At 45.5% G+C, this 27,742-nt stretch overlaps 1 protein-coding gene across 1 annotated transcript in view; it reads right to left on the reverse strand.

The window, feature by feature from the left end:
- The window catches only part of zfyve26 (zinc finger, FYVE domain containing 26), a 130,393-nt gene extending 109,709 nt beyond the window's left edge, over positions 1–20,684 (reverse strand). The window contains exons 1-7 of the mRNA XM_052496170.1: positions 20,541–20,684; positions 12,925–13,224; positions 12,373–12,532; positions 12,012–12,215; positions 11,625–11,934; positions 6,348–6,472; positions 4,713–4,877 (exon numbers count right to left, since the gene is read on the reverse strand). Of these exons, the coding sequence (XP_052352130.1) occupies positions 4,713–4,877; positions 6,348–6,472; positions 11,625–11,934; positions 12,012–12,215; positions 12,373–12,532; positions 12,925–13,115 (1,155 nt within the window). The 5' untranslated portion in view covers positions 13,116–13,224; positions 20,541–20,684. The remainder of the gene's footprint in view (positions 1–4,712; positions 4,878–6,347; positions 6,473–11,624; positions 11,935–12,011; positions 12,216–12,372; positions 12,533–12,924; positions 13,225–20,540) is intronic.
- Between the last annotated feature and the right edge of the window lie 7,058 nt (positions 20,685–27,742).

Consider the following 27,742-nt stretch of genomic DNA (forward strand, 5'->3'; position numbering starts at 1 on the left):
TAACCTGGTCGAGGGGTAGGAGGCCTAACCTGGTCGAGGGGTAGGAGGCCTAACCTGGTCGAGGGGTAGGAGGCCTAACCTGGTCGTGGGGTAGGAAGCCTAACCTGGTCGTGGGGTAGGAAGCCTGTCGTGGGGTAGGAGACCTAACCTGGTCGTGGTGTAGGAGGCCTGTCGTGGTGTAGGAGGCCTGTCGTGGGGTAGGAGGCCTAACCTGGTCGTGGGGTAAGAGGCCTAACCTGGTCGTGGGTGTAAGAGGCCTAACCTGGTCGTGGGTGTAAGAGGCCTAACCTGGTCGGAGGTGGACCTAACCTGGTGTAAGGGTAGGAGGCCTAACCTGGTCGAGGTAGGAGGCCTAACCTGGTCGTGGGGTAGGAGGCCTAACCTGGTCGTGGGGTAGGAGGCCTAACCTGGTCGTGGGGTAGGAAGCCTAACCTGGTCGTGGGGTAGGAAGCCTAACCTGGTCGTGGGGGTAGGAAGCCTAACCTGGTCGTGGGGTAGGAAGCCTAACCTGGTCGTGGGGTAGGAAGCCTAACCTGGTCGGTAGGAAGCCTAACCTGGTCGTGGGGTAGGAAGCCTAACCTGGTCGTGGGGTAGGAAGCCTAACCTGGTCGTGGGGTAGGAAGCCTAACCTGGTCGTGGGGTAGGAAGCCTAACCTGGTCGTGGGGTAGGAAGCCTAACCTGGTCGTGGGGTAGGAAGCCTAACCTGGTCGTGGGGTAGGAAGCCTAACCTGGTCGTGGGGTAGGAAGCCTAACCTGGTCGTGGGGTAGGAAGCCTAACCTGGTCGTGGGGTAGGAAGCCTAACCTGGTCGTAGGGTAGGAAGCCTAACCTGGTCGTGGGGTAGGAAGCCTAACCTGGTCGTGGGGTAGGAAGCCTAACGTGGTCGTGGTGTAGGAGGCCTAACCTGGTCGTGGTGTAGGAGGCCTAACCGGGACGTGGGGTAGGAGGCCTGTCGTGGTGTAGGAGGCCTAACCTGGTCGTGGGGTAGGAGGCCTAACCTGGTCGTGGGGTAGGAGGCCTAACCTGGTCGTGGGGTAGGAGGCCTAACCTGGTCGTGGGGTAGGAGGCCTAACCTGGTCGTGGGGTAGGAGGCCTAACCTGGTCGTGGGGTAGGAGGCCTAACCTGGTCGTGGGGTAGGAGGCCTAACCTGGTCGTGGGGTAGGAGGCCTAACCTGGTCGTGGGGTAGGAGGCCTAACCTGGTCGTGGTGTAGGAGGCCTGTCGTGGTGTAGGAGGCCTGTCGTGGTGTAGGAGACCTAACCTGGTCCTGGTGTAGGAGACCTAACCTGGTCCTGGTGTAGGAGACCTAACCTGGTCCTGGTGTAGGAGACCTAACCTGGTCCTGGGGTAGGAGGCCTAAACTGGTCGTGGTGTAGGAGGCCTAACCGGGACGTGGGGTAGGAGGCCTGTCGTGGTATAGGAGGCCTAACCTGGTCGTGGGGTAGGAGGCCTAACCTGGTCGTGGGGTAGGAGGCCTGTCGTGGGGTAGGAGACCTAACCTGGTCGTGGTGTAGGAGGCGTAACCTGGTCGTGGTGTAGGAGGCCTGTCGTGGTGTAGGAGGCCTGTCGTGGGGTAGGAGGCCTAACCTGGTCGTGGGGTAAGAGGCCTAACCTGGTCGTGGGGTAGGAGGCCTAACCTGGTCGTGGGGTAGGAGGCCTAACCTGGTCGTGGGGTAGGAGGCCTAACCTGGTCGTGGGGTAGGAGGCCTAACCTGGTCGAGGGGTAGGAGGCCTAACCTGGTCGAGGGGTAGGAGGCCTAACCTGGTCGAGGGGGTAGGAGGCCTAACCTGGTCGAGGGTAGGAGGCCCTAACCTGGTCGTGGGGTAGGAGGCCTAACCTGGTCGTGGGGTAGGAAGCCTAACCTGGTCGTGGGGTAGGAAGCCTGTCGTGGGGTAGGAGACCTAACCTGGTCGTGGTGTAGGAGGCGTAACCTGGTCGTGGTGTAGGAGGCCTGTCGTGGGGTAGGAGGCCTAACCTGGTCGTGGGGTAAGAGGCCTAACCTGGTCGTGGGTGTAAGAGGCCTAACCTGGTCGGAGGTGTAAGAGGCCTAACCTGGTCGTGGGGTAGGAGGCCTAACCTGGTCGTGGGGTAGGAGGCCTAACCTGGTCGTGGGGTAGGAGGCCTAACCTGGTCGTGGGGTAGGAGGCCTAACCTGGTCGTGGGGTAGGAGGCCTAACCTGGTCGAGGGGTAGGAGGCCTAACCTGGTCGAGGGTAGGAGGCCTAACCTGGTCGTGGGGTAGGAGGCCTAACCTGGTCGTGGGGTAGGAGGCCTAACCTGGTCGTGGGGTAGGAGGCCTAACCGGGACGTGGGGTAGGAGGCCTGTCGTGGTGTAGGAGGCCTAACCTGGTCGTGGGGTAGGAGACCTAACCTGGTCGTGGGGTAGGAGACCTAACCTGGTCGTGGTGTAGGAGGCCTAACCTGGTCGTGGTGTAGGAGGCCTAACCGGGACGTGGGGTAGGAGGCCTGTCGTGGTGTAGGAGGCCTAACCTGGTCGTGGGGTAGGAGGCCTAACCTGGTCGTGGGGTAGGAGGCCTAACCTGGTCGTGGGGTAGGAGGCCTAACCTGGTCGTGGGGTGGGAGGCCTAACCTGGTCGTGGGGTAGGGCCTAACCTGGTCGTGGGGTAGGAGGCCTGTCGTGGTGTAGGAGACCTAACCTGGTCCTGGTGTAGGAGACCTAACCTGGTCCTGGTGTAGGAGACCTAACCTGGTCCTGGTGTAGGAGACCTAACCTGGTCCTGGGGTAGGAGGCCTAAACTGGTCGTGGTGTAGGAGGCCTAACCGGGACGTGGGGTAGGAGGCCTGTCGTGGTATAGGAGGCCTAACCTGGTCGTGGGGTTGGAGGCCTAACCTGGTCGTGGGGTAGGAGGCCTGTCGTGGGGTAGGAGACCTAACCTGGTCGTGGTGTAGGAGGCGTAACCTGGTCGTGGTGTAGGAGGCCTGTCGTGGTGTAGGAGGCCTGTCGTGGGGTAGGAGGCCCAACCTGGTCGTGGGGTAAGAGGCCTAACCTGGTCGTGGGTGTAAGAGGCCTAACCTGGTCGGAGGTGTAAGAGGCCTAACCTGGTCGTGGGGTAGGAGGCCTAACATGGTCGTGGGGTAGGAGGCCTAACCTGGTCGTGGGGTAGGAGGCCTAACCTGGTCGAGGGTAGGAGGCCTAACCTGGTCGAGGGGCAGGAGGCCTAACCTGGTCGTGGGGTAGGAGGCCTAACCTGGTCGTGGGGTAGGAGGCCTAACCTGGTCGTGGGGTAGGAAGCCTGTCGTGGGGTAGGAGACCTAACCTGGTCGTGGTGTAGGAGGCGTAACCTGGTCGTGGTGTAGGAGGCCTGTCGTGGTGTAGGAGGCCTGTCGTGGGGTAGGAGGCCTAACCTGGTCGTGGGGTAAGAGGCCTAACCTGGTCGTGGGTGTAAGAGGCCTAACCTGGTCGGAGGGGTAGGAGGCCTAACCTGGTCGGAGGGGTAGGAGGCCTAACCTGGTCGGAGGGGTAGGAGGCCTAACCTGGTCGGAGGGGTAGGAGGCCTAACCTGGTCGAGGGTAGGAGGCCTAACCTGGTCGAGGGGTAGGAGGCCTAACCTGGTCGTGGGGTAGGAGGCCTAACCTGGTCGTGGGGTAGGAGGCCTAACCTGGTCGTGGGGTAGGAGGCCTAACCTGGTCGTGGGGGTAGGAAGCCTAGGAAGCCTAACCTGGTCGTGGGGTAGGAAGCCTAACCTGGTCGTGGTGTAGGAGGCCTAACCTGGTCGTGGTGTAGGAGACCTAACCTGGTCGTGGGGTAGGAGGCCTAACCTGGTCGTGGGGTAGGAAGCCTAACCTGGTCGTGGGGTAGGAAGCCTAACCTGGTCGTGGGGTAGGAAGCCTAACCTGGTTGTGGGGTAGGAAGCCTAACGTGGTCGTGGTGTAGGAGGCCTAACGTGGTCGTGGTGTAGGAGGCCTAACCTGGTCGTGGTGTAGGAGGCCTAACCGGGACGTGGGGTGGGAGGCCTGTCGTGGTATAGGAGGCCTAACCTGGTCGTGGGGTAGGAGGCCTAACCTGGTCGTGGGGTAGGAGGCCTAACCTGGTCGTGGGGTAGGAGGCCTAACCTGGTCGTGGGGTAGGAGGCCTAACCTGGTCGTGGGGTAGGAGGCCTAACCTGGTCGTGGGGTAGGAGGCCTAACCTGGTCGTGGGGTAGGAGGCCTAACCTGGTCGTGGGGTAGGAGGCCTAACCTGGTCGTGGGGTAGGAGGCCTAACCTGGTCGTGGTGTAGGAGGCCTAACCTGGTCGTGGGGTAGGAGGCCTAACCTGGTCGTGGGGTAGGAGGCCTAACCTGGTCGTGGGGTAGGAGGCCTAACCTGGTCGTGGGGTAGGAGGCCTAACCTGGTCGTGGTGTAGGAGGCCTAACCTGGTCGTGGTGTAGGAGGCCTAACCTGGTCGTGGTGTAGGAGGCCTAACCTGGTCGTGGTGTAGGAGGCCTAACCTGGTCGTGGTGTAGGAGGCCTAACCTGGTCGTGGTGTAGGAGGCCTAACCTGGTCGTGGTGTAGGAGGCCTAACGTGGTCGTGGTGTAGGAGGCCTGTCGTGGTATAGGAGGCCTAACCTGGTCGTGGTGTCTGAGGCCTGTCGTGGTATAGGAGGCCTAACCTGGTCGTGGGGTAGGAGGCCTAACCTGGTCGTGGGGTAGGAGGCCTAACCTGGTCGTGGGGTAGGAGGCCTAACCTGGTCGTGGTGTAGGAGGCCTAACCTGGTCGTGGTGTAGGAGGCGTAGCAGGGTCTGAGCTGAGAGCAGGCTTTGGCACTGGGTCCACCCCAGGAGTAGCAGGAGGCGTGACAGAGGCTGGAACTCCCCCTTCAGCAGGTCCTCTAGCCTACAGAACTCCTCCCTCTTCACCAGGTCCAGAGCAGTCACCTGAGGAGGGGGAAAAGTGGGGTTATGACTGAGGCCGTGTCACAAAATGGCACCCTAATCCCTATATAGTACACAACATTTGACCAGAGCCCGAGTGCACTATATAGGGAATAGGGTGCCATTTTAGTTTGAGGCAAAAACAGAAAAGGTGTCTTATGCACAAGCAACTCATCTTATATAGTACCTGTTGAAATCAAGATGACAATAGTTACAGTACCTGTGTTGATATTACACGCTATTACAGTATTACACACTATTACACACTATTACATTCTATTACACAGTATTACGCACTATTACGCACTATTACGCACTATTACAGTATTACGCACTATTAAACACTATTAAACACTATTACACAGTATTACACACTATTACAGTATTACACACTATTACACAGTATTACACAGTATTACGCACTATTACACGCTATTACAGTATTACGCACTATTACACACTATTACACTATTACACACTATTACACACTATTACACACTATTACAGTATTACACACTATTACAGTATTACGCACTATTACACACTATTACAGTATTATACACTATTACACAGTATTACACACTATTACAGTATTATGCAGTATTACACACTATTACAGTATTATGCACTATTATGCACTATTACACACTATTACAGTATTACACACTATTACAGTATTACACACTATTACACACTATTACACACTATTACACACTATTACAGTATTACACACTATTACAGTATTATGCAGTATTACACACTATTACAGTATTATACTGTATTATGCACTATTACACACTATTACAGTATTACACACTATTACAGTATTACGCACTATTACACACTATTACACTATTACACACTATTACAGTATTACACACTATTACAGTATTACACACTATTACAGTATTATGCAGTATTACACACTATTACACAGTATTACACAGTATTACACGCTATTACACGCTATTACACAGTATTACACAGTATTACACAGTATTACACGCTATTACACACTATTACAGTATTACGCACTATTACACACTATTACACACTATTACACACTATTACACACTATTACACACTATTACAGTATTATGCACTATTAAACACTATTACACAGTATTACACAGTATTACACGCTATTACAGTATTACGCACTATTAAACACTATTACACAGTATTAGACACTATTACAGTATTATGCACTATTACACGCTATTACACGCTATTACACGCTATTACACAGTATTACAGTATTATGCACTATTAAACACTATTAAACACTATTACGCACTATTACGCACTATTACAGTATTACACACTATTACAGTATTACGCACTATTACACACTATTACACTATTACACACTATTACACACTATTACACACTATTACGCACTATTACGCACTATTACGCACTATTAAACACCATTACACACCATTACACACCATTACACACCATTACACTCACCAGGACCCGTTCGAGGAAGTGCTTGCCGCTGCTAAGGCACTCAAAGTAAATGGTTTTCCAGACGGAAGGCCGGTCCCCATGACAACACAAGCCCAGCAGTAACTTCTCCGCTTCAGGAAGATCCACTGGGATGAAGGGAGGAGGAAAAGGCGGGAAAAAAAGGTTAAAAGAAAAAAAAAGAAAGCTAGCGGCAAGACTTCCACGTTGTTGATACCCCTTACCTGAGGTACAACCATACCAGAGGTACAACCATACCCGGGGTACAGCCATACCCGAGGTACAACCATACCCGAGGTACAACCATACCCGAGGTACAACCATACCCGAGGTACAACCATACCGAGGTACAACCATACCGAGGTACAACCATACCGAGGTACAACCATACCGAGGTACAACCATACCGAGGTACAACCATACCCGAGGTACAACCATACCCGAGGTACAACCATACCCGAGGTACAACCATACCCGAGGTACAACCATACCCGAGGTACAACCATACCCGAGGTACAACCATACCGAGGTACAACCAGAGGTACAACCATACCCGAGGTACAACCATACCGAGGTACAACCAGAGGTACAACCATACCCGAGGTACAACCAGAGGTACAACCATACCAGAGGTACAACCAGAGGTACAACCAGAGGTACAACCATACCGAGGTACAACCAGAGGTACAACCATACCCGAGGTACAACCATACCAGAGGTACAACCATACCCGAGGTACAACCAGAGGTACAACCATACCCGAGGTACAACATTTACATTTAAGTCATTTAGCAGACGCTCTTAACCAGAGCGACTTACAACCATAGAGGTACAACCAGAGGTACAACCAGAGGTACAACCATACCCGAGGTACAACCATACCAGAGGTACAACCAGAGGTACAACCATACCCGAGGTACAACCAGAGGTACAACCATACCAGAGGTACAACCATACCCGAGGTACAACCATACCCGAGGTACAACCATACCAGAGGTACAACCAGAGGTACAACCATACCAGAGGTACAACCATACCAGAGGTACAACCATACCCGAGGTACAACCATACCCGAGGTACAACCATACCCGAGGTACAACCATACCCGAGGTACAACCATACCCGAGGTACAACCAGAGGTACAACCATACCCGAGGTACAACCAGAGGTACAACCATACCAGAGGTACAACCATACCCGAGGTACAACCATACCCGAGGTACAACCATACCCGAGGTACAACCATACCCGAGGTACAACCATACCCGAGGTACAACCAGAGGTACAACCATACCAGAGGTACAACCAGAGGTACAACCATACCCGAGGTACAACCAGAGGTACAACCATACCCGAGGTACAACCAGAGGTACAACCATACCGAGGTACAACCAAACCAGAGGTACAACCATACCAGAGGTACAACCAGAGGTACAACCAGAGGTACAACCAACCAGAGGTACAACCAGAGGTACAACCATACCCGAGGTACAACCAGAGGTACAACCATACCAGAGGTACAACCAGAGGTACAACCAGAGGTACAACCATACCAGAGGTACAACCAGAGGTACAACCAGAGGTACAACCATACCAGCGTACAACCAGAGGTACAACCATACCAGAGGTACAACCATACCCGAGGTACAACCATACCGAGGTACAACCAGAGGTACAACCATACAAAACCGTGTTTTAACCCTCAAATTGTTACTCAAATATTTTGACAAAACCATCCATTTCATAACAAAAATGGGAGACTGTAGACCGGCCATATAAACATGGTTGTGCTTTGTTCTTCCCTCGGGCAGGGGTGTCTCAACAACTAGAGGATTGGCCACTATAGCCTAAAGAGAGAGAAATACTGTGTAAAACAATGGCCTTTCGATAGCGTTGCTTCAGAAATATTTCACTATGCATTTACAGTGAGCTAATACTTTCTCTCACCCACTGTTTAGTGTATTTTATAAACAGTATTGACACACAGCATATAGGGTCAATATACATCATATTTTATTTTACCTTTATTTAACTAGGCAAGTCAGTTAAGAACAAATTCTTATTTTCAATGATGGCCTGGGAACAGTGGGTTAACTGCCTGTTCAGGGGCATAACGACAGCTCAGGGATTTGAACTTGCAACCTTCCGGTTACTAGACCAACGCTCTAACCACTAGGCTACCCTGCCGCCACAAGCATATAGGGTAAATGCACAGCACATAGGGTCAATGCACAGCACATAGGGTCAATGCACAGCACATAGGGTCAATGCACAGCACATATAGGGTCAATGCACAGCACATATAGCGTCAATATACAATATATAGTGTTAACATACAGTAACAGCAGCTGTACTGTCAACGTTACATCGTAACAAGTCCTCCTCACATCGTAACAAGTCCTCCTCCTCATCTATAGCCTACACATAGCCTAAATTCATAACTGTTAAGGAACTAGCTATATATGCACATGTTTAAAAAACATATTTCTCCTCTACACACAACTGTAAGATAACTGTTAAAGTACAAGGCCAGAAATTGATCCATGCGCTTTGGTCTCTGTCAAAGAAACCTGATAAAGTAAAGTTTGTGTAAAGTCACGTTTGTGTAAAGTCACGTTTGTGTAAAGTCACGTTTGTGTAAAATAAAGTTCAGATAAAGTAAAGTTCAGGTAAAGTAAAGTTCAGGTAAAGTAAAGTTCAGGTAAAGTAAAGTTCAGGTAAAGTAAAGTTCAGGTAAAGTAAAGTTCAGGTAAAGTAAAGTTCAGGTAAAGTAAAGTTCAGGTAAAGTAAAGTTCAGGTAAAGTTAAAGGGATAGTTCACCCAAATTCCGAAGTGACATATTGGTTTCCTTAGTGTGTAAGCGGTCTATAGACAAGGTATGACAGCAATCCATGTTTTGATTTAAGTTGCCCAGTTTCCACACGCTAACGTTTTAGCTTTTGTGGCACAAATCCCATTCAAGTCATGGGACCAATATTAGCATTTTTCGCGCATCATGTTCGAAATATACTCTAAGTGACATTGTTGAGCTTCACAAATCAATTTTAGATACTTTCGGATTATTTGGACATGATGCGCGCAAAAAAATGCTAATATCGATCCCATGACTAGAATGGGATTTGTGCCACAAAAGATGCTAATATCGATCCCATGACTAGAATGGGATTTGTGCCACAAAAGATGCTAATATCGATCCCATGACTAGAATGGGATTTGTGCCACAAAAGATGCTAATATCGATCCCATGACTAGAATGGGATTTGTGCCACAAAAAATGCTAATATCGATCCCATGACTAGAATGGGATTTGTGCCACAAAAGATGCTAATATCGATCCCATGACTAGAATGGGATTTGTGCCACAAAAGATGCTAATATCGATCCCATGACTAGAATGGGATTTGTGCCACAAAAGATGCTAATATCGATCCCATGACTAGAATGGGATTTGTGCCACAAAAAATGCTAATATCGATCCCATGACTAGAATGGGATTTGTGCCACAAAAGCTAAAACATTAGCATGAGGAAACACTACCGGGGGAAAACTAAACTAAAGCATGGATTGCCTGCATACTTTGTCCATAGACTGTTGATAGGGTAAGGATTACCAATGTGTCATTTTGCAAAAGTTCAATTTAAAAGCAAATCTGTGATTACTAAAACTATTTTTTTTTTTACTTTTAAATGAATGATAGCCATTGATTCTTGCAAAATATAACCCCTAAATACCTCATGAGCTTAGTTTAACGGTCGTACCCCATCAGAAATGTAATATAAGGCAACAGTAAACATGTCCCCTCCCCAAGCCCCTTGGTTTATATGCATTACAGTTCATTAAGATTGCATGTCTACTTACATTAACTATATCATTATTAAATATATGCCTACTGTATGACAGCTAGCAAATTAATTAGCTAACTAATGCTAGCTGGAACTTCTGAAGAAGGAAACATATTAATTTCTACAATTTCCAAAAGATAAACAAAACAAAAACATCATTACTTTTTACGAGACGTGTTTGTGCCGTCATGTGCATTAGTAGCACCATTTCTAACTGATTTACATTCGTATGCTGACTCCATTTTGATGTCGAGCTTTTACATTTTTGGTTGACTTTTCATAGCAGATTGAATTATGGGACGTTTCAGGCCCCGAAGTGAACATACACTCGACAAAACTCCATTCAAAAACGATGGGTTTACGATGCAAACTTCCCTTGCTTGGCTAATCATTTGAACCGATGACAAATAAGCCCCCCTCCCCAAGGGCACAAGGCGAGGAGGGTAAGGGGACGAGGGAGTGTCTTCGTTGAGTTTTAACCGCAGTCCATGTCACGTTCCTAAAGACTCTTTGGTAAAAGGAAAGGAGTTAGAATGAGAGGAATGCCAGCTGAATAGACCGGTACTCAGACGAGAAGGCAGTCGGAAGGCAAGATCGTGTGGGACCATTCCAGCCAATGAGAGGGCAGACATGCGTGTGAACAACAGGTACAACTCCGATATTTATTTATTTATTTTTTTAATCAAAGTTGCCAGGACGTCACATGACCTATTTATCAGTACACGCGTAACAACCTAAACACGATGAAACTTCCATTAAAGTAAATTACAATTTTATTAACCGAATTCAACGAACAGTCATTGACCTCCTTACATAAACTCCTGGATTGATGAGCAGAGAAAAAAACACCACCTCCCGTAGAAGACAGATTTTGGGCCAAGTTATCCCTCTCTCTCTTCTCTTCTTCCTCCTCTCTGGTGTGACTCACACGTTTCAGTTGATTAATATAGCTCCCGCCTAAGGCCAAATCGGTATAAGTTTTGAAAATACCGGACACCTATGGAAAGACGCATCTTTCATCCAATTTTCGTCAAAAAATAAAAAAATAAATAATAATAAAATAAAATAAAAAAATCGGGGCTCGTGCCGTATCTGAGATATCGTGTGTGACTAAGGTACGAACGGAGACCCGATGTACAGTATCCTCCCGATTTCATCTAGGGAGACAATAAGCTTGTTTTCGATCCACTGTTTGTAAACAACGCAATTGTAAACAAACACATTATAATTTCAAAACATGGTTGTAACTATACTGTTGATCTCATGGATGGTCAGTCCTCGTGTCTATAGCTTCGTCTATGAATTCGAGAGTGGTTACTCTTAACCACATGGTGGGTTGACCAAGTTGATGTTGTTGTTGTTGTTGTTGTTGTTTGAACTGCAGATTGCCCCTTTTAGGTTTCAGGTAAATTATAAGGAAGTAAAAGTCCATCCTCACCCTGGGTGCTGGGAGTCTCTCTCAGTAGTCGGTCTCTGTGCAGCCTGAGTGCTGTAGAGCAGTAACGGGAGAGCAAGGTGTGGCAGCGGGGCCGTAGCAGGGAGCTCAGGACCCTCTCTTCGCTCAGGGGCCCGTGTCTGACCCTCCACAGGGCCTCACACAGGGCCTCCACCCCGCCTCCTCCACCTCGCTCCGACCTCAGGGGCATCAGGGCTAGGACCATACACATCTCCTCCGCCCAGCCCTCCATCTTCTCTGAGCCTGGACCAAGATGCTCCACTCTCTCCATCAGGTATCTGATGAATGTGTCCTTTAATAAAAAAGAATAATACATTTGATATAAACCCGGGGGGGGGGGGGTGTAAAACAATTACAATTAAAAGCTACCTGCAGGATGTGGTTCCCTGTGTTAACACTCCTGGGGTGGTCCTCCAGGAAGCTAACCAGAGCCTGGGCCACTCTGGGTCTCTTCTGGTCCAACAAGGCCTCGAGACAGGTCTCTATCCCTGGACTCTGAGCATCGCCCGCCCCGGTGACCCCTGATCCCTTTCTCTCCTCCGACTGGGTGGTTAGGAAGGCCTGGTGGAGTTCCTGAGGACGATGAACATGTTAAAAAATATACTCTTCAATATTAACTTGAAACTAACCTTATGGTTTTGTATCAATTGTTGAAGTTAACTTTATGATCTCTATAAAATGTTATGCTTGTCTATTTTTTTTTCTTTTTTAGAAAATAAGAAATATAAACCTTGAGCGTTGTCTCTGGCACCTCGTCTCCGAGCTCCTCGAGAAGCAGCAGGAACTCTAGTTCTCTCCTGACTGAAACAGAAACCTCTTCCTTGGTCCATTTCTCCAGGACTTCAAGCCAAAGCCAGGCCAGTTTGTGAGGGCTGCCCACACTCTCCCATCTACAATACACACAAAGATAATTATATAACCAATTGATATTGGCTAATCAATTACAACCCAAAACTACCAGAAACATGAAAACAATGTATCAGCATTTCTCGCCACCAAAACACCCTCCTCCTCCATCTCCCTCCTCCCTCCTCCCCCCCTCCCTGTCGTCCCTCCTCCTCCCTCCGTCATCGTCCTCCTCCCTCCCCTCCCCCATCCTCCCCCCCCCTCGCCCTCATCCTCCCCCTCCCTCATCCTCCCCTCCTCCTCCTCCTCCCTCCTCCCTCATCCTCCCCTCCTCCTCCTCCCTCCCTCCCTCCTCCTCCTCCTCCTCCTCCTCCTCCTTCCCCTCCTCCCTCCTCCTCCTCCTCCCTCCTCCTCCTCCTCCTCCAGCCTAACTCACTCTAGCGGGTAAGGGTAGGTGATGATGGCCTTGATGATGTCCCGTAGCCGTTGTGACACTTCTCCTCCAGCGTCACACAGCTGAGGCACACAGGCTCCAGCCAGTTCCCACTCCGCATTCTGCAGACACCGAGTGAAGAAATCAAACAGCTCCTGTAGGGAGGTCTCTGCCTCGCAGCCGTACGGGTGCATGTCCGTCTCCTCCTCCTCCTCTGGTTTAATCACAGTCTGGTCACCTCAGGGTCAAGGGTTCACCCCCCCGTCTTTCACGGCATGGCAGGAGAGGAGTAATAACCAGGAGCTGGGGAGGGGGGGAATAAAATACAGGCTTTTATCAGTTAACATCTAAGAGATGCTTTTATCAACAAACAAAAAAAAGACATACATTTTTTTTTCTTATGGCTGGCACCCGCGGGAATTGAACCCACGACCCTTGGTGTTGCAGGTTCCAGGCACAGAGGACCACGAGCTGAGAAACGCTCGACTTCGTTCTCTGTGTTTGACACGGTCTCTCATACCAGATATAATGAGCCAGCCTGTCTGCAATTCCTGGTTGATGTCACCGTTAGCTTACCTGTGTAATATTGACATAAGCGTGTTCTGCAAACATGGCCCCATTTTATCATCAATTGCCGTGCGGATCAATGGATCAGCTCATTACCTCTGGCAAGTTAAATGTTAACTCAAAAGATGTGTATTTGTATTTATTTTTTTTTGCAATAAAGATGGTGACGCTACAATAATACACATTTACAATAGGCCTATATCTAAACACATACAGGGAATTTGGTTTAAGTATTCAGACCCCTGGACTTTTTCCACATTTTGTTAAGTTACAGACTTATTCTAAAATTGATTGAAGTATTATTTTTCCTCATCAAACTAAACACATCACAATACCCCATAATGACATCACAATACCCCATAATGACATCACAATACTCCATAATGACAAAGTGAAAACGTGTTTTTAGAAATTTTTGCAAATGTTTTTTTTTTAAATTAAAAAATACCTTATTTACATAAGTATTCAGACCCTTTGGTATGAGACTCGAAATTGAGCTCAGTTGCATCTTGTTTCCATTGATCACCCTTGAGATGTTTTGACAACTTTATTGACATCCTGAGTGCTCTGGAGCAGGTTCTCAGACTGGGGTGAAGGTTCACCTTCCAACAGCACAACGACCCTAACCACACAGCCAAGACAATGCAGGAGTGGCTTTGGGAAAAGTCTCTGAATGTCCTTGAGTGGACCAGCCAGAGCCCAGACTTCAACCCGATCGAACATCTCTGGAGAGTCCTGAAAATAGCTGTCAGTAACGCTCCCCATTCAATCTGACAGAGCTTGAGAGGATCTGCAGAGAAGAATGGGAGAACCTCCCCAAATACAGGTGTACCGAGCTTGTAGCGTCATACCCAAGAAGACTGGAGGCTGTAATTGCTGCTTCAACAAAGTACTGAGTAAAGGGTCTGAATACTTACGTAAATGTAATTTTTCAGTTAGACATGTCTTATACATCTGCAAACATTTCTAAAAACCTGTTTTTGCTTTGTCATTATGGAGTATTGTGATGTCATTATGGGGTAATTTGATGTCATGATGGGCTATTGTGATGTCATGATGGGCTATTGTGATGTCATGATGGGCTATTGTGATGTCATGATGGGCTATTGTGATGTCATGATGGGCTATTGTGATGTCATGATGGGCTATTGTGATGTCATGATGGGCTATTGTGATGTCATGATGGGCTATTGTGATGTCATTATGGGCTATTGTGATGTCATTATGGGCTATTGTGATGTCATTATGGGGTATTGTGTGTAGATTGACGAGGGAAAAAAACAATTGAATCAATTTTAGAAAAATGCTGTAATGTAACAAAATGTGGAGAAAGTCAAGGGGTCTGAATACTTTCCGAATGCTCTGTACGTAGTTGGTTTTATTCAAACAATGTCTATATATGGAAAAATAAGGTTAAACATTTCGACCAATCGATTGGGCAAAAGAACTAGACGACTCTCAGTCGGGGACAGCCCTAATGCATTTCATGGTTAACCTCAGCTTGTAAACCAACCGACTGGCTGGTGCAGGCAGTGAGCTGTTTGTTGAGTTGCTGGGCAACCGAGTGGCTGGCCCAGTTAGACAGAATGAGATTTAGCTAAAAAGAAATGCATTGTCAGAAATGCTACAAAAAGGTAGCACATTGATTCTTAAATGGACAGAAACGTGCACGTGAGAACAATTAATTGCAAACTTAATAAAAAACTGTTTCACCTATGAATTTTGTCAATCCCCCCTAAAAAACTGTTTTGTCCAATGATCACTAGTCTTGTTTTAATCTGCCGTCTAAAATTGTAGCCATTTTAGCGCAGGAAATAGTCATAAAACTAACGACCCTCTTAAAAATCCTCAATGTGCTTTTCGTTAACGACTTGACAGCTCATGACGAGGCGGGGATTGTGTTTGTGTACCTCCAATAGAGTTGATTTGCGAATTTTCATCGGTTTAGATTAAGGATGCACAATATGTCTGTGAACATATCGGAATCGGAAGATTTTAGATAAAAATGCCAACATCGATATCGGGCCTGATACTTAACGGCAATGTTAAAAACCGGATGTCAAAGCTACCTATATAACACGTAGGTACATGACGTTATGACGCCACGTAAAAGTTTACGCTACACGTGCAACACAGCATTCCTAACCTAGTCCACAACGTCTGCTGTGTGGATCGAGCAGTCAACAAGACGAGTAGTCATTTGAAAAGGTTAAAAACATTTCAGCGAGACAACTCAAAAGGGCGAAATCCATTAACGCCAAGATAAATGGAAGTCATTGCCCTTGACAATCAACCGTTCTCTGCAGAGGGTGATGTTGGCTTTCGCCGACTGGTCGAGCACCGGGTACACGCTACCAAGTGCGCTATTTTTCAGATGTCGCCCTACCGGAGTTACACAGTAATAGCGTCACTGCTATTAGCTTCATGACATACATACTATGGAACGCCGTTTGGGTCTTTACATGTCAAAAAAAGACACAGTAGCGCTGTCAAAGGTGGACAAAAAAAGTCTGCAAACAAGCAAAACACCGGGCCACGAACGATATGTTTACAATACCGCGTTGGTAATAAAGCATCATTTGTTCGACCTCAACTTCTGGGGTAGCTAGCTTTAGCTTTGTTCCTAGCTAGCACCAATACAACCAGCCTGAAAACAACGATCGGTAGAAACTGCAATCATTGTGCTGGGGACAATAAAAATCCATTTTAAAATGCGACTCGTTTCAGGAAACTAGGCATATGACGGGCGTCGCTACTCCACAGGAGAGCCATTTGAACCCTACTCCACAGGAGAGCCATTTGAACCCTACACCACAGGAGAGCCATTTGAACCCTACTCCACAGGAGAGCCATTTGAACCCTACTCCACAGGAGAGCCATTTGAACCCTACTCCACAGGAGAGCCATTTGAACCCGACTCCACAGGAGAGCCATTTGAACCCTACTCCACAGGAGAGCCATTTGAACCCTACTCCACAGGAGAGCCATTTGAACCCTACTCCACAGGAGAGCCATTTGAACCCTACTCCACAGGAGAGCCATTTGAACCCTACTCCACAGGAGAGCCATTTGAACCCTACTCCACAGGAGAGCCATTTGAACCCTACTCCACAGGAGAGCCATTTGAACCCTACTCCACAGGAGAGCCATTTGAACCCTACTCCACAGGAGAGCATTTGAACCCTGACTCCAGAGGAGAGCCATTTGAACCCGACTCCACAGGAGATGCCATTTGAACCCGACTCTGGAGAGCATTTGAACCAGACTCCACAGGAGAGCCATTTGAACCCTACTCCACAGGAGAGCCATTTGAACCAGCCTTAGAGCCATTTGAACCCTACTCCACAGGAGAGCCATTTGAACCCTATGGCCTGGAGAGCCATTTGAACCCTACTCCAAAGAGATTTAAACCCTACTCCACAGGAGAGGTTGAACCCTGCTGGCCAGAGCATCCAGTGTGAACGTGCTGAATGGGTGGGGCTAAAGCCTCTGAAGAGGGTGTGAACGATGCCCAGAGTGCACTGGGCACTCCAGACTAAGAGGGTGTGAACAATACACCCGGGTGGGGCTAAACCAGCCTTAAGTCCTGAAATCTTGGGTGGGGCTAAAGCATGGCCTGACACGTGAATCCTGTGAAAGAGATGGGTGGGGCTAAAGCTTAGGAGGGTGTGAACGATGCTGAATGGGTGGGGCTAAAGGCTAAAGCTTAAGAGGGTGTGAAAGATGCTGAATGGGTGGGGCTAAAGCTTAAGAGGGTGTGAACGATGCTGAATGGGTGGGGCTAAAGCTTAGGAGGGTGTGAACGATGCTGAATGGGTGGGGCTAAAGCTTAAGAGGGTGTGAACGATGCTGAATGGGTGGGGCTAAAGCTTAGGAGAGGGTGTGAAAGCGATGCTGAATGGGTGGGGCTAAAGCTTAAGAGGGTGTGAACGATGCTGAATGGGTGGGGCTAAAGCTTAAGAGGGTGTGAACGATGCTGAATGGGTGGGGCTAAAGCTTAAGAGGGTGTGAACGATGCTGAATGGGTGGGGCTAAAGCTTAAGAGGAATGTGTGAACGATGCTGAATGGGTGGGGCTAAAGCTTAAGAGGGTGTGAACGATGCTGAATGGGTGGGGCTAAAGCTTAAGAGGGTGTGAACGATGCTGAATGGGTGGGGCTAAAGCTTAAGAGGGTGTGAACGATGCTGAATGGGCGGGGCTAAAGCTTAAGAGGGTGTGAACGATGCTGAATGGGTGGGGCTAAAGCTTAAGAGGGTGTGAACGATGCTGAATGGGTGGGGCTAAAGCTTAAGAGGGTGGGAACGATGCTGAATGGGTGGAGACAAAGAAGATCTCTCCAGGAGGTGTACCAAAACATTAAAAGGGGCATTTTCTCAAAAGTGAGTTTACAAGTTGATCAACTTTTAAAGCAGAATTACTTTATCTTTGTACCTCAACTGTAGTGTATGATGTATCTTTTTCTAGCTCTGAGTCTCTACTTTTATCCAATGTAAAAGATTTTAAAAAACACAATATAAAAAGTGTTGCTACATAAGACCGAATTGTGCCTGTCGGTCATAAATATGCAGTTGTCACACGACACAAAGCCACAGATGTCTGAAGTTTTGAGGAAGCGTACAATTGGCAATGCTGACTGCAGGAATGTGCACAAGAGCAGTTGGCAGAGAATGTTACGTTCATTTATCTACCGTAATCCACCTTCAATGTCGTATTAAATCATTTGGCAATGAGTCCAACCGGCCTCACAACCGCAGACCGCGTGCATGGCGTTGTGTGGGTCGAGCGATTTGCTGTGATGTCAACATTGTGAACAGAGCGCCCCGTTGTGGCGGTGGAGTTATTGGTATGGGCAGGCAGAAGCTACATAAAACAAACACAATTCTGTTTTATTGATGACAATTTGAACGCACAGAGATATCAATTAAAAAAAGATGCTGAGGACCCTTTTCGTGCCATTCAGCCATTCACCAGACGTGTCACCCGGTGAGCATGTTTGGGATGCTCTGGATTGACGCGTACGACAGCTTGTTTTCCAGTTCCAGCCAATAAAACAGCAAGTTGGCCATTGGAGAGGAGAGGGACAACGTTCCACAGGCCACAATCAACAGCCTGATCAACTCCACACCAAGTAGACGTACCTTTATTTAACTAGGCAGTTAAAGTCAGTTAAGAACAAATTCTCATTTTCAATGACGTCCTAGGAACAGTGTGTTAACGAACAACAGATGTGTACCTTGTCAGCTCGGGGGTTTGAACTTGCAACCTTCCGGTTACTAGTCCAACACTCTAACCACTAGGCTACGCTGCCGCCCTCATGGTGGTCACACCTGATTAGTGGCAGTCGGTGTCATTTAAGATGAGGGAGGACAATATGTTTTTTTTTCTTCATGAGCAAGGCCTTATTTCTATTACAGCATACTGGATGACTGTCATTCATATTCCATTCACCCAGTTCAATGTAACATTGACAGGTTTAGCATTAGTTTAGGCTACTGCATGATACTCTAATGTTCTCTATACCCATCATGAGGTTGAAACAACCTAGACTATGAATGAAAGTTTACAACGTAGGTGCACACAGGTCGAAAGAATAATTTGAGGTGACAGACAGTGACACATTCAATACCACTCTTGCCTGCATCTAGCTGATCTGGGGTGTAATTATTAGTCCAACAGTTGCAAACGAGAGTTTATTGGACAAACTCAGGTATGTTTATTTCGTTTTGTTCTGTTTAAGAAACATCAGTCAACAGAATCGGCAGAATGAATACACCCCTGATCACGCCTAAAACACAGTTCACTTTCATAGGAGCCACGTGGTATTCCTTCTCACATCTATTCACCCTCTTCCTCTCACCTTTTCCCTTAATTTGTCAACTTCAATGCAAATCAGCTGTATGTGACCAGGCGAAAAAACCTTTCCAAGCCAAACCATATCATAACCGCTACACACAGCCTACATTGTTGTCACCATATTAGCTAAAGTAACCTCATAGTCCACATAGCTAATAGAACTAACGCGTTAGTAAACCTGCTATAATCATGAAGTAACGTTACAGTGTACAGTCAGAAAGCAGTTTAGCACGTACACTGGCGGGCCCCATTAATTTGTTCAAAACTGTTCAACTATTGTCTTTCTTTTTGAGTCAACTACTCACCAAATGTTATGCACTGCAGTGCTAGCTAGCTGTAGCTTATGCTTTCAGTACTAGAATTAACCGATCCTTTGATTGGGTGGACAACATGTCAGTTCATGCTGCAAGAGCTCTGATAGTTTGGAGGACATCCTCCGGGAAGTTGTCATAATTACTGTGTAAGTCTATGGAAGGGGGTGAGAACCATGAGCCTCCTAGGTTTTGTATTGAAGTAAATGTACTCAGAGGAGGACGGAAACTAGCTGTCCTCTGACTACACCATAGTGCTACCCTACTGAGTACTGCTGAGGCTACTGTAGACTTTTAGTACAAAAATAAGTGTTTCATCAATTATTTGGTGACGTGAATATATTTAGTATAGTTTTGTCTAAAAAATGTTCACTTTTATTTATGTTTTACAATTTTACTTTTATGAAATTCACTGAGGAGCAGCATTTGACACTGACTGGTTTTCTGTTCCACAACCCCCCTACCTGCGACCAAAAGATGCATATCTGTATTCCCAGTCATGCGAAATCCATAGATTAGATACGAATTAATTTATTTCAAATGACTGGATTTCCATACATAAACTGTAACTCAGTAAAATCTTAGAAATTGTTGCATGTTGCGCAAATATTTTTGGTCAGTGTAGATGTTTTTTTTACAATAAAGGTTCGTGCTTATTTGAGTGTTGTTAAAAAAGAAACGCGACCTAATATCATCATGAGACAACATTACTGACATGGCAAAAGCATTATCCAAATAATAGCCAGCTAGCTAACGTTAGCTGTCAAAAGAAACGGCATTGCATTCATGAAAGACGTAAGTTAACCAACTAAATCATAAACACATCATGCTGATGAGATGATCAAGAACAACCAATGCATAATAAACAACTAACTTACATTGACTTACTTTCTATCGATGTGAATGTATTCCTTTTTTTATAATATTTCACTGTTATATTTCTTCCCTCTTTCCGAATTGTTATGCTTAGCACACAGTGTCCAAACTGGAGAGCTATGTCATGTGACGAAATCAGCTGATTTCGCTTGCAGTTCAAAGGTTAAAAGAGAGCTTCGCGCGAGACAAGCTATACCACGGGTGTATTCATTACGTCTATTCTGTTGCAAAACGTTGCGCCTGTTGCAAAAAAAAAAGTTCTGAATTGTTCCGAATTGTTTTGCCATTGTGGCAAATAATTTTTCAACAGAAACGAAAGCTTATACTGGACAAATTCAGTTAGGTCCCTCCACCTTTCATTGCGTTTGCTCTGTTCGCTTCCGTTTGCTTCTTAAACGTTTAACGGTTTCCGTTGCAAGACGAAATGAATACACCCCAGAGATACTGGATATAATGGACGAGATGCTTATGTCTCCGCCCTAACAATGGGATTCGTTGTCCACAGAGCGGGACAGCGGTCCGTTAAGCTCCCGTCTATTCCTCTCTTTCGATTGGTGGATACATCTCGGTATTTGAATACTGACTTGAATATTCAATGAGGGGTGTTGACCGTCAACCGCCTGTAAAATTGAATTGAGAGTGAGCTGCTAACCTCATGAATATGCATAGCCCATGTTGAATTTCAATAGGAACAATCGATGAGGGCTGTTGACGTCAACCTCCTGTGCTACGATTCTGATGAGTTAGATCAGGCTAGTAGGTTTATAATTGAACACATTTATGAAGATTTTACACTATTGTGGAGAGATGTACTGTTTGGATTCTTTACATACAATAGAAATAAGCGGAATCATTTTTATGTAATTAATTTCGTTATTCTTTTGGCCAAATTTCATATACACAAATGTAAATTTACAAACAGAAAACCACATTTTCGTATCCTACAAAAAGAAATTGAACTGTATTTTAAGACGGTTAAATGCTCTACTAACAAAAAAGCTGTTAGAATTGTAAGTATATGCATGTCCCTTAAGGTCCTTGTGTAATTGTAATGTGATATTGTACCCCTAGCTCGATTGTCCATTGTTTGTAATCTATGTATGCTTGTGTTCCCTCATGTGCTTTATGTATTGATTTGTTGTTAATAAAAAATAAAATAAAAAATAAAAAATAAATAAAAAAGAGTTAGATCAGGCTACTCAACGTGTTTTTAGAGAGTTTTTATTTGTGGTTTGTTTACTTTTCTACCGTTGCGGTTCGATAGAATAGGCCTAGAGCTCTATCTTGTGGTCACGTCGGGGATAACAGTTGTTGACAACCTGACATCTCGATCATACCGACTAGCGTCATTGCCTTTCGGTACACCGGAAGTACATTATTTTCCAATGGAACGCTGCGTTTGCCTCGCAGCGTTACGTTGGAGAGGAAGTTGCAGTGAGTTCTGTGTGGTGCATAACGAACTAGGGGGTTACTTGCCCCTTGCGCAAAATAGTACGCAGCCTTATCTGGATATGTGTGCAACAAAAGTTCAACATTCACCTTCTGTTACCATTTCTGTCAAGCCATATACTTATAGCATAAGTTCGATAAATCCAACATATGCACCACACAGAACGCACTGAAACTACCTCTGCAACACAATGCACAAAGTTCTGACCTGCTACGTTAATTCTCCTAACCTGCTACGTTAATTCTCCTAACCTGCTAGGTTAATTCTCCTAACCTGCTACGTTAATTCTCCTAATCTGCTACGTTAATTCTCCTAACCTGCTACGTTAATTCTCCTAACCTGCTACGTTAATTCTCCTAATCTGCTACGTTAATTCTCCTAACCTGCTACGTTAATTCTCCTAACCTGCTACGTTAATTCTCCTAAACTGCTACGTTAATTCTCCTCACCTGCTACGTTAATTCTAACCTGCTACGTTAATTCTCCTAACCTGCTACGTTAATTCACCTAATCTGCTACGTTAATTCTCCTAACCTGCCTGCGTTAATTCACCTAACCTGCTACGTTAATTCTCCTCACCTGCTTAATTCACCTAACCTGCTACCTGCTAACGTTAATTCTCCTCAACCTGCTACGTTAATTCACCTAACCTGCTACGTTAATTCTCCTAAACCTGTTAATTCTAAACTGCTAAACTGCTACGTTCTCCTAAACTGCTCTCCTAACCTGCTACGTTAATTCACCTAACCTGCTACGTTAATTCACCTAACCTGCTACACATTAATTCTCCTAACCTGCTACGTTAATTCTCCTAAACTGCTACGTTAATTCACCTAACCTGCTACGTTAATTCACCTAATCTGCTACGTTAATTCACCTAACCTGCCACATTAATTCTCCTAACCTGCTACGTTAATTCTCCTAACCTGCCACATTAATTCTCCTAACCTGCTACGTTAACCTCTCCTAACCTGCTAAACTGTTAATTCTCCTAACCTGCCACGTTAATTCACCTAACCTGCTACGTTAATTCACCTAACCTGCCACATTAATTCTCCTAACCTGCTACGTTAATTCTCCTAACCTGCTAACCTGCTACACGCTTAATTCACCTAACCTGCTACGTTAATTCTCCTAACCTGCCACATTAATTCTCCTAACCTGCCACGTTAATTCTCCTAACCTGCCAACCTGCCACGTTAATTCACCTAACCTGCCACATTAATTCTCCTAACCTGCCACGTTAATTCACCTAACCTGCTACGTAACCTAATAACCTCACCTAACCTGCCACATTAATTCTCCTAACCTGCCACGTTAATTCTCCTAACCTGCCACATTACGTTAATTCTCCTAACCTGCTACGTTAATTCTCCTAACCTGCCACATTAATTCTCCTAACCTGCCACGTTAATTCACCTAACCTGCTTAATTCTCCTTAATTCTCCTAACCTGCTACGTTAATTCTCCTAACCTGCTACGTTAATTCACCTAACCTGCCACATTAATTCACCTAACCTGCTACGTTAATTCTCCTAACCTGCCACGTTAATTCACCTAACCTGCTACGTTAATTCTCATAACCTGCTACGTTAATTCTAACCTGCTACGTTAATTCTCCTAACCTGCTACGTTAATTCTAACCTGCTACGTTAATTCTCCTAACCTGCTACGTTAATTCACCTAACCTGCTACGTTAATTCTCCTAAACTGCTACGTTAATTCTCCTAACCTGCTACAGTATTTCTAACCTGCTACGTTAATTCTCCTAACCTGCTACGGTAATTCTAACCTGCTACGTTAATTCACCTAACCTGCTACGTTAATTCTCATAACCTGCTACGTTAATTCTAACCTGCTACGTTAATTCTCCTAACCTGCTACGTTAATTCTCCTAACCTGCCATGTAAATTAACCTAACCTGTTATATAAACAAACCATCCGTGGCAACAAACCATTAGTATCGCCACACCTGTATTCAATGGAGAGTGAGATACTTGCCTGACTATGCGTAGACCGTCTCGAATTTCAACAGGGCCTCCTCCGACATAAGGTGTATTTTTCTCAGTTGCCATGTGATGTCACTTACATCACACTTACTGTATGACAATACAGCCTTATCAACCTGATCATTACCAAACATCTATTACATCAAATAAGCCTCATGTATCAAAATAGTAATTAATTTGATCCTGACACTCTGTCATTGCAAAATGTGACAACTGGTTTGTATTCAAACTTGGGATGACCTACACTTTCTCAATCCAAAATGATTACCTGGAATAAAACAATTAACACAATAGCTAACAGACTTGAGTTAATGTTTTATTGAGACCTACAGTTGAATAAGGCAGGACTACAGGATTCAAACCTGCATACAGGAAGCTCAGCTTTTTATTGTCCAATCATATGTTTGCTTTCGCTGTGTCTGTTTATAGGGGGAAAAAAACTAGTTCTTAGCTGCAGTTTGACAGGGTTTTCATCCTCCCCAAGACCGGGAGTTTTTACAGGAGTTTTATTCAAACCATATGATATGACTAGAAAAACTTGGGTCTCATCATAGCCCATATTACATCTTTTTACAACAGATGAATCACGTCATACCGTATAAGGTCCGGAGTTTTACCTGGTTAGGTGGCCAGATCAGGGAAAACTACAGGCCCCAGAATTTATTTTTTTTGGGGGGGGGGGGGTTTTGCCACTCCATTCTGGGACCTGTGGTCTCTCTCTAGTTCATCTAGGCTGTTTACTACTGTAAAGTGTGTCCAATTAAATGAGAGACGTTTAAGGCCTATAGCCTACTTTGCCAGTGTGAAACGATCACACTCAGAAAAAGTGAGGAATTTATTCAGCAATGATCATGGTATTGAAATAGGAAATATTTTGTAACTATTTTAGGGTGCAAAGATGAAGAAGAAAATAAATCTTCGCTCTTCTCACTAATGGCAAATGATTGCATCTTGTTATTTTATTTACCTGTTTTTTTTGTTATAAATAAGCATGTCATCATATCTCCCATTTACAGAAAATAGTAGGCTATTTAAAAATAAAAAAGTTTAACCTTTGTTTAACTAGGCAAGTCAGTTAAGAACAAATTCTTATTTACAAAGACGGCCTACCCCCGCCAAACCCGGACAACGCTGGGCCAATTGTGCGCCGCCCTACGGGACTACCAATCACAGCCGGATGCGATGCAGCCTGGATTCCAACCACGGTACTGCAGTGACACATCTTGTACTGAGATGGAGTGTCTTAGACCACTGCGCCACTCTATTGCCTGCTTGCGATGCTATTAGAAACGGTACGTACACACGGTCTAAAGTTTGCGGGAAGCTAAGCACAACTTTAGCTTGAAAACTGGCGCACGCATGTTTTAGGGTATATTTTGTACGTACGCAACGTTTCAAAATGAGTCCCCAGGTCACAGAACTGCTGGAGAAGATAAGAGGACATGGTGGAACAATTGCAAGTCCAATTAATATGACGTAACAACATACTGATCAATGTTTTCTATAAATCAATAATTCTGTTTTCTGAATAACAAGGCACTCCATATAACAACAGTTTCAAGCGTTGCACAATTTAGTAGATTAAAGGTTCAACCCCAAAAGGGTTCTACGGTTGTCAAATACAATTTTATTTTTCACATGCGCCGAAAAACAACAGGTACAAGAACCTTACAGTGACATGCTTACTTACAAGCCCTTAACCAACAATGCGATTTTAAGAAAAATAAGTGTTAAATATTTTGTATTTATTAAAGAGCAGCAGTGAAATAACAGTTGCGAGGCTATATACAGGTGGTACTGGTACAGAGTCAATGTGTGTGTGTGTGGGGGGGCACAGGTTACTCGAGGTAGTATGTACATGTAGGTAGAGTTAAAGTGACTATGCATAGATAATAAACAGAGAGTAGCAGCAGCGTAAAAGAGGGGGAGAGGGGCAATGCAAATATTCTGGGGAGCCATTTGATTCGCTGGTAATAGCTGTGGCTACAGCTGTGAGACCCAAACCGTTGCTGGCAGTTTATTTTATTTTTTAATTGTCCATTTGTCACATCCCTCGTATGACATTTTTTCTTTATTTTATTTTCATACAGTCTCTTTTTGGACTTAGTTGTGGTCAATTTTCAGTGCACAAATTATTATAATTATGTTACAAAAATCGAGAAGGGTGTACTTGCAGACCTGCAATTAGGGGCGTTTTCTGATATCAGCATTTCTTAATATCAAGGTACACCCATTGATGCTTGCCATTGGTCCGTGGCCTTTTCTTTTGCATCACAGGGACAACAGTTGTTGACAACTGTAGTATTGTAGCTAAGCCTTAGGTTTTCCTAAACTTAACCTCATTCTCCTAACCTGCAACGCTAACTCACTTAACCCTGACAAGTTAATTATCATAACCTGCTATGTAAACAAATCATCTGTGTCGGAGAAACCATCGTAACACCTGAATTGACCAATAGGAGTTTCCTGATGTCAAGGAACGCCCACATCAAGAAACTCCCCAAATTATGGTCTGCAATTACACCATATTCAAGAACACTGTATATTTCTCTCAGCCCTAACAATGGGAGTCATTGTCCACAAAGCCACACTGCGGGCTGTCTAGCTCCCGCCTATCCTTTCTCTGGATTGGTGGATACATCTCATTATTGTAATCCTTTTTTGAATATTCAATGAATGCTGTTTTTTGACCAGATTCGATTCTCTCATTGACTTACATACAAAAACTCCTTGCTTGGGCTAAACAACAACAACAACAAACTCCACCTGTTGGAAGGTGAGCCTCTCTTCCTTTTCCCCTCTCTGATCTACACTGAACAAACATATAAACGCAACATGTAAAAGTCCCATGTTTCTTGAGTTTGAAATAAAAGATCCAAGAAATGTTCCATATACGCACAAAAAAAGCGTATTTCTGTAAGGACAGACGCTGGAGACGAGAAGCAAATACAGGAAGTGAAAGTTGAATGCAACAGGGAGTGAAAGTTGAATGCAACAGGGAGTGAAAGTTGAATTGCAACAGGGAGTGAAAGTTGAATGCAACAGGAAGTGAAAGTTGAATTGCAACAGGAAGTGAAAGTTGAATGCAACAGGAAGTGAAAGTTGAATTGCAACACGGACAGGAACAGAATACAAACAGCATCTGGACAGGGGAAGACAATAATGCTGACACAGGGATGAAACAAAGGAAACAGACAGATATAGGGAAGGCAATTAAACATGAAGGAGTGCAGGTGATTCCAATGAGCGCTGATGCGTGTAATGATGGTGACAGGTGTGCGTAATGAAGCGCCCTCGAGCTCCAGAGAGGGAAAGCGGGAACAGGCGTGACAATTTCTCTCCAATGTTGTGCACAATTTTGTTTACATCCTTGTTCGTGAGAATTGTATCCTTTGTCAAGATAATCCATCCATCTGACAGGTGTGGTATATCAAGAAGCTGATTAAACATAGGGATAGACAACTCTCTGCTCCTTGCAGGCCTGCGTGTCTACTATTGCCTGCCACTTAATTGCACACAAGTTCACACACATAGGAAGAAGATTAGCTGGGCTGTAAGTGGGTCATACTTCAGCAGAGAGAGAGGTGATAGAGAGAGAGCGAGAGACAGAGTGAGAGAGAGACAGAGAGAGGTGATAGAGAGAGAACGAGAGACAGAGTGAGAGAGAGACAGAGAGAGGTGGGATGGAAGAGAAAGAAGTGAGAGGATAGAGAGAGGTGGGATTAAACAGCATGATCATTACACAGGTGCACTTT

Source organism: Oncorhynchus keta, chromosome 35 (genome assembly GCF_023373465.1).
Source record: "Oncorhynchus keta strain PuntledgeMale-10-30-2019 chromosome 35, Oket_V2, whole genome shotgun sequence".
NCBI lineage: Eukaryota > Metazoa > Chordata > Actinopteri > Salmoniformes > Salmonidae > Oncorhynchus > Oncorhynchus keta.